At 39.1% G+C, this 13,438-nt stretch overlaps 1 protein-coding gene across 1 annotated transcript; it reads right to left on the bottom strand.

Annotated features, from left to right (window-relative positions):
* Window positions 1–4,148: 4,148 nt before the first annotated feature.
* Window positions 4,149–11,053, bottom strand: tdgf1 (teratocarcinoma-derived growth factor 1). Its single transcript, XM_028805971.2, has 6 exons — window positions 10,808–11,053; window positions 10,589–10,638; window positions 7,124–7,291; window positions 6,506–6,620; window positions 6,307–6,416; window positions 4,149–4,497 (listed from the first exon to the last, which is right to left on the bottom strand). The coding sequence occupies exons 1-6, from the start codon at window positions 10,828–10,830 to the stop codon at window positions 4,388–4,390; spliced, it is 576 nt and encodes a 191-aa protein (XP_028661804.2). The 5' UTR covers window positions 10,831–11,053; the 3' UTR covers window positions 4,149–4,387.
* Window positions 11,054–13,438: the final 2,385 nt, after the last annotated feature.

Genomic DNA, 13,438 nt, shown 5'->3' with positions numbered 1-13,438 from the left:
TCTTCAACAATAATTAAGTCTGAGGAAGAAAAAAATTAATATAGTGTATTATTGCATCTGGAAAGATGGACAAGCACAGGTTGAAGTGAGAATTACAGCACACTGACATTGAAAAGTGGAGTATCCCTAAGACAAAGGAATCCCTACAAACACAGCAGCGTGACTGCAAAACCTCCTTTGAAAAGAACCTGGTAATATTTTGACAGACCTTTTGACCACAGATTCCCAATTTCTCATTCGTCAAACAAAACCAACAGATGCACGAGTGCAAGCGACAGCAATATCTGCTGTCCCGTTTGATACAATGCATTTTAACTAAACAGGCAGTTGGCCTCCCAGGGAAGTGCTTTGGGAGGCCATCACAGATCACTGCAGGGAAGCAGAGACGCATCAGGAAATGTCACATCTGCTGACTCTCTGCTTGCCCAGGGACTTTAACTGCATCTATTTAAATCAAAAAGGAAAGTCTTCAGTGTTGACACCTTGGTTTGTTTTGCCTGTCACAGTCCCACAAATCAGCACAGGGAAATCTCAGAGGATACAGATACTGTTAAGAAGGTTTGTTTACTCAACTCACAAGTGATCTGCATCTGGGGACTGTCCTCTTGTCACTTTATCGATTAACCGGTTCCAGCTCTGCAGGCCAGCCCTGAAGCAGCGAGTGCCCATGCATAATGATGGATCAAATTTTACTACACTTGACAAACTGAATGAATATTTAGGAGCTAAAATAAGGGAGAAACAACAAAAAGTTGTGCATAAACACAGTTCTCAAAATGTGTGAATGTTAGAGTACACCTAAACAGCAAATCCTTCAGTTTCAAACGGACAAACACAAGCCAATACCATTTTTTGTGGTGCTTTCTTGCCTAGAATACAGACTTTGGAGCTGTTCACTTTTATAAAGCATACAGATAGAATTTAGAAAACCAGGACGGAAAATTGAACTCTTCCCAGTAAGAAATCACAGCCATTTGTTTTCTGTATTCAGTTATTCTAAATCAGATTTGCAAGGGGTTTGATTTTGTCCAGGATTCAACATTTAGCTAAAAATCAGTCAAATTGCTTGCGAGGTAAATCCTCTACCAACTAAACTGTTCCAAGCGATCAAATATATTTCTGTACCATGGGAGGGGAAAATAGCACACTAAAAATATCCTGAAGCCACACACAATGCTCAATTTCCCACCTAGGACAATAACTCCCAAGGGATTACAGAGCTTCTCAACTTTCATATCAATTAGCTTTCCTTGGTCAACTAAATTGGATTTTGTAGTCATTTTAGAACAATCCGACCTCTCCTCTACAGGACTTCAAAAAATTGTAGAAATTAAACCCCACTGCATTATGCTACATACCTCAACCAGTCCTGTAGAAGTGCAATGAAACTCAACTCAAGCTGAAATTCTATTTCCTCCAATACCGTTTTAAATTTCTTGACCGAGGTCTTCACAGAATTGCAACTCCCATATACAATCAGACTGCGAAATGTGTGGGTTTTTCAACATTTAGGACTCAAACCATACAAGATTATGAACTGGACATTTGTTCAGCATCCCCTTATGTACCTCTTTATGGCACTGTAACTAATGCAGATCCTCAAGAGCAAGCTGAATGCATGGCTCTCCTGCAGTACCATCATGAAAAGTAGCTACTGCAGGTGAGCCGAAGCATTGCATTATTAAAAGCAGCTGCTGAAACGTGAAACTTCTGGATAATAGTGTACAGTCAAATACTTGATATCTGCACTACAAAAATTTATATTTTTTTGAACACACTTCACAAAACATTCAAAAGACAAAAAAAGTGGTCCCATGGGGGGGCAAAGCAGTTACTACAGAACAGCAGATTTAAAAAAAAAAAAAACACCACACACCCACCAACCCAGTAGTTGGACACAAAATTCACTAGATCAAAATAGACCAAAAAGTCTTATGGATTTTTCCTTGAGCTTTCCTTCCATAGCACAAATGGTGTGCGTTAAAATGTCAACTCTAAATTGGCCCACAGAGAGGATATACAATTGCATGTGGCCCTGCAATGTACTGGCAACCCAATACTTAATAAAATGAGCTCCTTCCCAGTCCATCTTGGCAGTGATCTCATCAGACCTGCCTCTACTGTAAAGAATCTTGCCGTCATTTTTGATTCCTCCCACGCTTAGTTTCTTAATGTGATTTATGTGAGTGGAATTTCACCTCTGTAACATATCTCATGTTTGCTCCTTCCTCTCCTTCTCTCATGCTGAGAAACTTGTCCATGCTTTTATTACATCCCACATCAATTATTGTAATTCCCTACTGGCAGGTGCCCCTTCTAATCTTGTATCACAGCTCCAGCTTATTCAAAACTCAGCTGGAAGAGTCCTTACTCGAACCAGCAGCAGCGAGCACATCACACCCATCCTGCTCCGTCTTCACTGGCTCCCTGCATCTTATAGAAACGAATATAAAAATCCTACAAATAACCTACAAAGCCTTACATAACCTCACGCCAAACTACAACAGTGACCTTCTCCATCACCATGTGCCTGCCCGCCCACTAAGGTCCTCCGATTCTGGCAATCTTGTACCCCACACTAATCTACACTCCATGGGTGACAGGGCCTTCAGCTGTATAGCGCCCAGACTCTGGAATGACCTACCGAAATTAATCAGGTCAGCTGACTCCATGAATTCTTTTAAAAAACAACTCAAAACTCATCTGTTCAGGAAGGCTTTTAGCTCTACTTGACTGTATTACCCTTCTCTCAGTTTACTTCTCTGTCAAGATGCTCATATAGCCTGTATGTGTGTGCGCTAGACCATCAATTATGCTGTCCGTTAGGCTTTTTTTTCCTCTGAATTCACTGTCGTAATCTTTACTTTATCTGGTTTGTACAATGATATATACTGTATACCCTGCCGTTGTTATATTCTGTAAGTGCCTTGAGCACGGGAAAGGCACTAAATAATAAAATTTTATTTATAATTATTAATACTGCCAAAATAGGGTCTGGTCTTCACTGTCCTGGCCAGGCTCAAGCAAATTCACTAATGGAATACTTTACTTCGTCCATGCAAAAACAATAGCCACAAAAAAACTCAAAAATTATCTTGATTAGGAAACAACTTGTAATAAAATGAAAATACAGCCATGCTTGACACTTGTAACCCATTTAGGGGAATTTACACAGGGATTGGAGTCATAAACTATTAACCACCACCTATGGTCCAAGAAACAGATAAGGAATAGCATATGGGCCAAAGTAAATGGAGGTCACACAAGGCTTTATCATGAACTCAATCTACAGAGACTGAAAAGGAATGTGATGGTGAGGGGAGACAAGCTGGAAATAACTCCAAAAAGTTTATCTGTAACCTCAACCCCCACCCCAAGCATACCAACCAGGGTGCAAAAATAAAGAACATATCTGCAACATTCTGTAGTAGAAGCTTACAGAAAAAAAAAAATCATACAATTACATGTAATCATTAAAGATCAACATTCTGGATCTGTGTAGACAGTGAAGCCCAAATAGACAGACAAATTAAAACCTAATGGGTTAGACAGTAATGAAACCGATTAAAATTTCTTCTCTAGGAGTGTCCTAAGCAGAGAAGTGAAAACTGATGGCAGCAACATGCCAACCTGAGAAAGTGCAAATGAACAGTTTATTAGCAGTTATTGAACAACTGGACAAAAAACACACCACACAGTCTAAGCATTTACTACTTAAGATTCTCAACCAAAGAAACAGAAACACAGCATTGTCTGGGCCTTACGATGTAATATAATACAGCTGAAGATCTCTAGGAAAGGTTCTGCTTCCAGCGACTTCATAAATGTACTAAATGGATGCCGTTTTGTTTTTAAAGCACCCATCTATTTTTGAAACCAACTAACTCCAATGCAGAACTACTAATCCAAGAGGCAGTGGACACAAGAAAAAAGTGGAGTCCTGAATACTAAACTAAATCATCACATCCATACGCACATCAGCCTGTCACATTAGGGGTACCAAGTGAGCCGTGTATGGACCCAAGTGTCTACAGGTGGATCAGCAGCACTAACCACTTGGCTAGTCTCATGTTGAAAGTATAAAAAGTAAAACAGAAGGGAAATAAAAAATACGAAACCATATGCATTTAAAAATAAAACCAATTTACTTAAAATAGAACATTTATTTGTGCATCCAAACAGTTCAGAATATATACAGCTAAATATGTACAATATTAAAATCTGAACAGATTTCTCTTAAATACTCAAAAAAGGAGTAAAATGTCAGCTGGGTATAATGAAAAAAAAATGTCACGTATAGTACATTTCAGTGTCCTCGGAACATCTGGGATTTTTTAGGGATTTGTCAATGGGATAATGTAACATTTCCGCAAACTCTCCAACGTCTTTAAAGCAAATGCAAAGCAAATGTGAGCAATGCAAGAATCACCAGGTATGACCAGGACTGATGCAGCCGGCAGCCATTTGAATGAAACTTGTATTCCTCCTGTGTGTCATCTGAAACAAAAGGAAAGGAAATAGGTAAGGCAGCTGCTTTGTCATTGGTAAAAGGACATTTTAACATCACAAGGGTTGCCATATTTCTTGAAAAGGGAGGCCATTAAGAGTCTTGCCAGCTGGCAGGCTCCTGTACCTTGACTACTGAAGAAGGTGCGAATGGCAGCCATTCATATTCAAAAAGACAGGCACATTAGAATAAAGAAAACCCAACTCCCTAAAAGACATTAGCAAAATATTTCACCTTAGATTCATTTGTTTTACTGGTCAACTTAAATAAGAAAAAAAAAAAATAAAGGTTGTGACCAAAAGGTGGTCAAAGCAGCATCTTAAAGAACTTAATTTATTGATATTTGTAAGAAAGGGGTGTCAAGTGCATCCCAGATGATTTTAGCTATTTCAGTTATAATTACAATTCATGTATAAAGCTCTCACACAATTTTAAATCCGAACATAAAATTGCAATTACTCTAAAAGGCAGAAGAAAGGAGACTTTGGAACAGCAACACAGTTTACTGGACTAGTAATTAAGTGTAAGCTATGAAACTTCCAAAATATAGCTAACTTAGAACAAAAAGGCACCTTCAAATGCATCAGTTATTCAAAGTAAAAAAAGACATTCTCATGGTTAATTTTTTTTTTCTTTAAGACTGAGGTAAAATAAGAAACCCAATTAAAAAAAATGAACATGAATCAGTAAAGGTACTTAAAAGCAGTCTGCCATCTAGATTTGAATTTTTCCCTAGACTTGCCCATTCCAAATACGAGATATTATTAGCTGCTCCAAGACAGTGAGAGTACTGGCATCATCAGGTATGTGGCCAGAAACAGTCCATCACAGTCCATATTCCCAAAGAGCAAGATTTAGAGTCACCAAAATACCACACCTTTGTGTCTTTAGGATGCGAGAGAAAGGCCACAAAAAGAGAACCTTAAACCCTAGACAGGGTGGAGTTGGAACCAGCAGCTGTGAAGGAGCAGTGTCAACCAATGTGTCCTCCAAATAACTGGGAATGTTTTTACATCGGTTTCTCACTTGCCATTTTAGTAATCCTTTCCAAAATTATGCTCTCAAATCTCATGTTCTACAATACTCTAGGTCCTCATACATCTGACAGACATAACTGGACTAATGGTCCATCAAAGCCAACTCATTAGTACTTAATCTCCAATAATGGTTTACAGATTTTCTCCTGTAGCATAACAGTCTCTCTGAAATGCAGCGACATTCATATTTCTTTTAACTTTGTAATCTGATCATATTTTAGGCGACAGCACAGTGGTTAGCACTTGAGCCTCACTTTGCTTGGGATCAGGGCTCCATTCTCAGTTTAGTCACCGTCAATGCAGCATTTCTACAGATTGTCTATCGGTACTTTTAAAGTTTCCGTCACAACTCCAAAAATTTCACTAAATCTTAATTAGGAGTTGTACGTTTGCACAGAACCTGCAATGGTCAGTTGCTGCCTTGTGTTGATCTAACCAGGCTAAGCTTTAGACCCTGCAGCCCTTCAATAGAAAAGCTGTACTCAGAAAATGGATAGCAGTAGAGTGTTGTACCGTGTTAGCCATAGATTGATACAGGAAAAAATAGGGTGAAATGACACCTTTTATTGGCTAACTAAAATAGATTGCAAATGCAGTCTTTTGAGGCAGCTGAGGCCCCTTCATCAGGCAAGGTGTAACCAGAAAATGGATGTAAATTTGTCCCGGTAAATAAAATTCACAAGGGGGTGTCATGCATCATTATAATTTAGATTGAAGTTCGACTCAATGCTGATTCCTAAAACTATTAAAAAAAACACATACCACAATTTTCTTGAAATACTCGAGGAAAGCAATGGAGAACTCCATAGCCACAACGACAATATGAACATCCCTTCTGCACCCATTCACCATGAGGAATGGCCCCACAATTTCTGAAAATTTAAATAAAACCTCATTAAGCCTCCATCTTAAAATGAATGCATTTATGGATGCACTCCATCAGAAAAAGCCAAAGTCTCACCTGATCCGTTCATCATATTCACAGCTCCTGCCTATAAAATGCTTTGGACATGCACAAAAGCTCCCCAAAATACACGTACCCCCATTCTGACAACAGTTTCTGTTTAGTCTGGAACCTTTGAAAGAAAAAAAAAGAGAAAGCCACAAAGTTGTATAGCATATCAGATAAGACATTACAAAGTGTACACAAAAACTCCAAACAAGGTCAGAGAGGCTAATGTTTAACCACAAACACTCACTCTGTTTACTTTTCCCTTCTCCCTCTTGACAACCAAAGCTTTCAATTAAAAGGCAATAAAAAAAAGGAAATGCTTTACCAAATGTTTGCTTATTTGGGCCAAATTCTGTTTATCTGTATTACAAGCAAATGATCACAGTGAAGAACAGCTGTATAAAGAGCACCTAAAGCACCCATTTAACACAGCGCTTGGTCAGGTCAAGTTTGTGACCTTTTGTATAACAGTTCATCTGCAGCTTAATTAAGGGAGCAAGGGAGATAAATTAAAAAGCAAAAAACACCTACTTTTAACAAGTAAAACACCATTTAGAAAGTAAAAAAGGTATGCCATGGAATACCACAAAGTGCAGTTAAATACAGCAAGTCACACCACAAACTTACTTCCAGTAAGACCAATGAAAGGCAACACCTCTCCATAGTCTCGGTGCTTCTTTTCTTCTAGCCGAGTATTCATTTCATTAAATTGTTTCAGAAATTCACTGTGGTGAGTCGTAGGTTTTCTAGAAGATTCTGACTTTTTGCTCTCTTCACAGTCTTGCCCTTCACACCCTGAGAGACAACAGTGGAAAACAATTTAGTTGTGAATATAATTTAATCTTCCTTTCACAATTTATGCTATCATTGAGATCTGGAACCTATCAAAGAAATGTATATTATATAAATAAAATGCTAATGCCTGCCCATCTGTCATGAGATTAATCACAGACTAATGGGGCTAGAACCTTAATCTTGGTGTTAATCAAAAGCTTAAGACTGCTATGAAAGGTTTTGAAAATCTAGAAGAAAAAAAAAAAATTAGATAGCAGCAACCTGTTGGAGATAATTATTTGCATTTATATAGCGCTTCTCTTACTACTCAAAGCACTCAGCAATTGCAGGTTAAGGGCCTTGCTGAAGGGCCCAACAGAGCAGAGTCCCTTTTTGGCATTTACGGGATTCGATAAAGTTTACTGCAATTAAAGTATTGTTACCATAAACCCTTCCATTAGTAATCTCCAGGTACACTGTACACACATGTTCAGGACTCAGTTTTGTACATTTATAAATATCTGTCAGAGATTTTACTGTTTGTAGCATTTTATATTTTAGGACCATAGGTCTACATGTTTCACTAGTATTAACACACTTCACTTATATAATGGCCACCATCACTACTTCAGTTTCAGGAGACTGGGCTGGAATCCCAATTGACCAATGTTTGTGTGCACTCAATCGCAGGTACTCAAGTTTTCCTCCCAATTGCAAAAAAAGATATACATGTTATATAAAATTAGCCCAATCTCACATTAGGGTACCTTGAAGGGGGACTGCTTTACACCCTAGGACTCCGACGTAACAAGGAGTTTGAAAATGGACATACTTATTGAGGGCAAGTGAATTCAAGAAAGTACCCACCATCATATTTCCCCAAGTTAGTTCCTTTAAGGAAACCACTAGTGGAAATTTACTTACAAATCGCCACATCCTCCAGCACACATTAGGTCCTCAGTACATAGCTATGGTGTTACAGCTGGAGCTTTCATACCATCATTTAAAGAACTGAGACACTCTGGTATCATATGTTCCAAAAATTTCACATACACACACAGAAGTCTTGAACCTTCTCCATGTAATTTAGCTGCCACCCTCTTATTAGTAGTCAGCGTCCATTCTGCATCTTCAGAAAAGGATGGACCACTAAAGATTATAAATGCAACAAGCACATTGAAATTTTAAAACCATTCCATCCAAGCATTAAAATATTTCAGTGCAAGACGCGTAATTTTACATTATTAGATACAATTGTAATTTTAAACTTCACACAAAGGGATTAGACCAAACAAGTCTGAATTTTGGATGGAACCCTATTCACCAGAGAAAAATGAGTAGCCGTGCACTAATTAAAATTTGTTTTGTCAACAGAAATTAATCATTTGACTTCTATCAAGAGGCATTTGAAATATGAAAGCTACATGTAAAATAAGTTGAACTGCTGAGACTTTAGAAAACTACCACCAACTGTGCATATAGTTCATTATCTCCATGTGGCTGAATCATAATGACCGCAATATCACTTCGGTTACATTAAATGATCTCTTGAAAGAAGAAACTGCTTCTTCCAGTTGGGGTCACAGTATATGTATAATGTATTATAAATTGCACAAATCAGATTAGGCAGGACCAGTAAATGGATTTTCAAGAAGTACCAGCAGCACCGGAAATCTAGTTATCATAAAATCAAATGTGTTCAATTAAAACTGAACATTTCCTTTTTACAGCTTGTCCCAAGGTTCACTTACTGTGAAGTAGCTACAGAATATTACTTTTTAATAACAGTTTTCTGTTATTTGTTCATCTACAGTGATAGCATTGCCATCAATACTGGCACACAGAAGAGAAAGCCAGATTTGTGAATGCATATTACATAAAACTTCAGATAAATTATGGAAAGGACTGGAAATAAATTGTCTAAAAAGGTAATCAAGATCATGCAACAAAAATTAGTGTACAAAAGGTGCAAACTACCAGATTATAGTATTTGATTTAATATTGATTAAATCAGATTTCTGCCCATTTTCTGAGCATGCCTTCTCCAAGACAGCTATGCCAGGAGTGGAGTGCCTACCATCAGCAACATCACATTCAAAATAAGCACCAGTCTTAGAAGAGACCCTAATGCCCTGCAGGGAACACCCCAAATAACTTGAGACAGGCCAGGTGAAAGTAAACAGACCACCCACATTTGATGAACATGCATATCTGACAGGAACCACGTTTGGAGTGGAACATGATTTAATGGGAGCAGAACCATGAAAAATGGTTACTGAATGTACAGGTAATATGCTTTTGTCTCACCTATTCACTGCAAGCCCCTGATCATACCACACAACCAGTTACTAAAAAGACTGCAGTGAAGCAGAAGCAGCCTTGCTATTACAGTTTTGTCTTCCTAAAGAGGAGGTTACCATAATAAGCTCATCCATTTGGTGAGCCTGCATTATTTACCGCTGGATCAAATAATAAGCAGCATGGACAAACAGCTAGATCATCACTTTTCACACAGCCCGGGGTTCAACAACATTCATCAGGAAATTAGGCAGCAGGTGAAAACACCAGAGAAACACACTAATACTATCAAACCGAAGAAATAACAGAACTAAAGCAGGTTAATTTACTTGATGCATCAATTTAATAAATGAGGGGTAGAAGCCTAACCCAGCAGCTTCACATATAAATGAGGAAATAGGCAAGCAGTGTGATGTAGCGATTAAGGCTGTGCACTCCCAACTCTGAGGCTGGAATAATATAAATCGTCCAAATAAGTAAAATTTAAAGGTAACCAGCACGGGATGAAAGTTAACCCTTCCTTGTTAAACACTCGCAGACCAAAATGCCAAAAGATGTTCGTTCGTGCAGAGCGAGTATGCGGTGGTCCCAAAGTAACGACTGAAAGAACGCGCCAGATATTATTCCGCACTACACAACTGCCACATGGGGCTTTATTTAATGAGGACATACAAATTAAGGAAAGTGTAATGTTACTGAAATTAGAAGGCTGGTTTCCTTCGTCTTGAAACATCACCGTTATGCCAGTGCCCGACGTGTAAGGCGCTATATAAAAGTTCACATAGGGTATCTGCGAACTCAAAAATTTGCCCACTTTTCCAAAGGGAGGGGAAAAAACGATTTTAGCAGTCGACAGTACCTTGTCTTTGCATAGAATCTATAATACCGTTTGTCTGATTTGGGAATACAAATACATATCTAAGTCAAAGGTTAACAAAAAAAAAAAAAAACATTCGACAGCAGCTAACAATGATAAAGTTAAACGACCCACGGACCCTAAAAAATGAAACCTTAACGTACCAAATCCGAACTGAAGGCTCTGAAGTACGAAGACCATGGATACAACCCACCTGAGACAAAAAGAAAAAATAACGTTAACCTCACCACAATGAAGTAACTATTTAAACTTAAAATACGCAGTGAACTGTGTCACATACGCTCACGGGGAAAATGAAAGGCAATATATAAACGAGCGCGTGCTTGAGACCTTCAAGAAACGGGTAATTTGAAAGCCCTTACCCAAATGACTCTCCGTAATTCATGATCCGCGTACGCCTTGTTCGCCCTCAACCGAGAAATCCAAATTAAAGAGCGGCGTGGTTGTAACGAACGTTAAAACGTTTCACTCGCACCCATCGAAAATTAGCCAAAAGACACAACACTACTTGCTTTTGCTATGAAGTGACTCACAGCTCGACTGAAACCGCAACTACTTTTTTTTTTTGTCGTGGCGACTGTCTCATCTACTCGTTAAGGATTTTTGACAGCCCCTTATCACCCCCGGCCACACCCCTCGCCCCCCGCATCGCATGCGCGAGGATCGCTTTGTAATCTTGAAGAATCGCATCGTTTGCGTGGCCTTACTTGATAAGACCAAGTGGCAACTACAAACTTGAAAAAATTAATCGCTAATTACACATGTAACGGCAATTACTGAATGTTTTGTAAGCAACCCAATTAACATGAACATCCTACTGTTATTAAACCGCGATTAGGGAGATGTGTGCAAAGGCATCAAACCTATCAAATCTGAGACCAAAAGTAAAAACACAAGCCTGGCAATGAACAGTAAGCGTGACAAGTCCATGCGATCATAATCCTATCTATAGTCGGTGATCAACAGTCACTGTATTCAAACAGTCTTTATCTCTAGCACAATGGGCTATTTACAACAAAAACAGCTTTTGCTATCTCAAAATTATTTCCCAATTCTGACAGTCTAAATGTTATCTTGTAGGCTCTGAAATCCTATCATTTTCTGACCATGTAGTTGAACTTCACAATCAGTTTTGTGTGTAGATTCTTTCAGAGTGAATACTGTTTATCAGTCTGCCTTTCTTAATGATGTATTTTATTTGTCCTGAATAAGAAAAAAGTATTGTAGCAAGGTAAAATGCTGGAGTCAATCCAAGCAAAAATGGGAGCAAGGCAGGCATCAGTTCTGGACTGGATGCTATGATATTTATTTTGCACAGTGCCTCCAAGACCAGGGTTTGCGTCCCAGGTCCTCCCTGAGTGGAGTTTGCATGTTCTCCCCGTGTCTGCATGGGTTTCCTCCAGGTGCTCTGGTTTCCACCCACAGTCCAAAGACATGAAGGTTAGGTTAATTGGCCCTACTTCGTCGTTGGTGTATGATAGATAGATAGATAGATAGATAGATAGATAGATAGATAGATAGATAGATAGATAGATAGATAGATAGATAGATAGATAGATAGATAGATAGATACTTTATTAATCCCAAGGGGAAATTCACATACTCCAGCAGCAGCATACTGATAAAAAACAATATTAAATTAAAGAGTAATAAAAATGCAGGTATAACAGACAATAACTTTGTATAATGTTAACGTTTAAGGTTTTTTTTTTTTTTACATCTTGCCTGAAGAAGGGGCCTGAGTTGCCTCGAAAGCTTGCATATTGTAATCTTTCTAGTTAGCCAATAAAAGGTGTCATTTTGCTTGGCTTTTCTCAACGTTTAAGGTGGAATTGAAGAGTCGCATAGTCTGGGGGAGGAACGATCTCCTCAGTCTGTCAGTGGAGCAGGACGGTGACAGCAGTCTATCGCTGAAGCTGCTCCTCTGTCTGGAGATTTAGTGGATGCAGTGGATTCTCCATGATTGACAGGAGCATGCTCAGTGCCCGTCGCTCTGCCACGGATGACTTCTAAGGAAGTATAGTCGGCTCTGTCCTTTCTTGCACAGAGCATCAGTATTGGCAGTCCAGTCCAATTTATCATCCAGCTGCACTCCCAGGTATTTATAGGTCTGCACCCTCTGCACACAGTCACCTCTGATGATCACAGGGTACATGAGGGGCCTGGGTCTCCTAAAATCCACCACCAGCTCCTTGGGTTTGCTGGTGTTTAGGTGTAGGTGGTTTGAGTCGTACCATTTAACAAAGTCCTTGATTAGGTCCCTATACTCCTCCTCCTGCCCACTCCTAAATGCAGCCCACGATAGCAGTGTCTTCAGTGAACGTTTGCACGTGGCAGGACTCCGAGTTATATTGGAAGTTCAATGTATATAGGCTGAACAGGACCGGAGAAGTACAGTCCCTTGCGGCGCTCCTGTGTTGCTGACCACAATGTCAGACCTGCAGTTCCCAAGACGCACATACTGAGGTCTGTCTGTAAGATAGTCCACAATCCATGCTACCAGGTACACTGTATGTGTGTGTGTGTGTGTGTTCACCCTGCGATGGACTGGCACCCTGTCCAGAGTTTGTTCCTGCCTTGCACCCTATCCTAGTTGTCATGGGCTCCAGCATTCCAACTAGACCCCCGCAACCCTGTTCAGGACTAAGTAGGTTAGAAAATGACTGACAGTGCCTCCAATAGGAGCAACAACAATCATTCATACATTATTTATTTGGAACAACATTTGTATGCTGTTCACTGTTAGTTTGTTCTAGTACTTTTTACTTCTAGCACTCCAATAGGAGCACCAACAATCATTCATACATTATTTTTGAAAACACTTTTAAAGTGAATCAAGATTATTCTGCAATTATGATAATACAATATAGTGTAAAAATTAACAGTCACCTGTAGTAGATTTATCTGGTACAACATTTGTATGCTGTTCACTGTTAGTTCGTTCTAGTACTTTAAATAATCAAACCATCGATTCCTTCATTTTCACTTCAGGG

This window comes from Erpetoichthys calabaricus, chromosome 7 (genome assembly GCF_900747795.2).
Source record: "Erpetoichthys calabaricus chromosome 7, fErpCal1.3, whole genome shotgun sequence".
Classification (NCBI taxonomy): Eukaryota; Metazoa; Chordata; class Cladistia; order Polypteriformes; family Polypteridae; genus Erpetoichthys; species Erpetoichthys calabaricus.
Note: the sequence above shows the minus strand (reverse complement) of the source record. Positions and strands in the feature narration are given on the sequence as shown.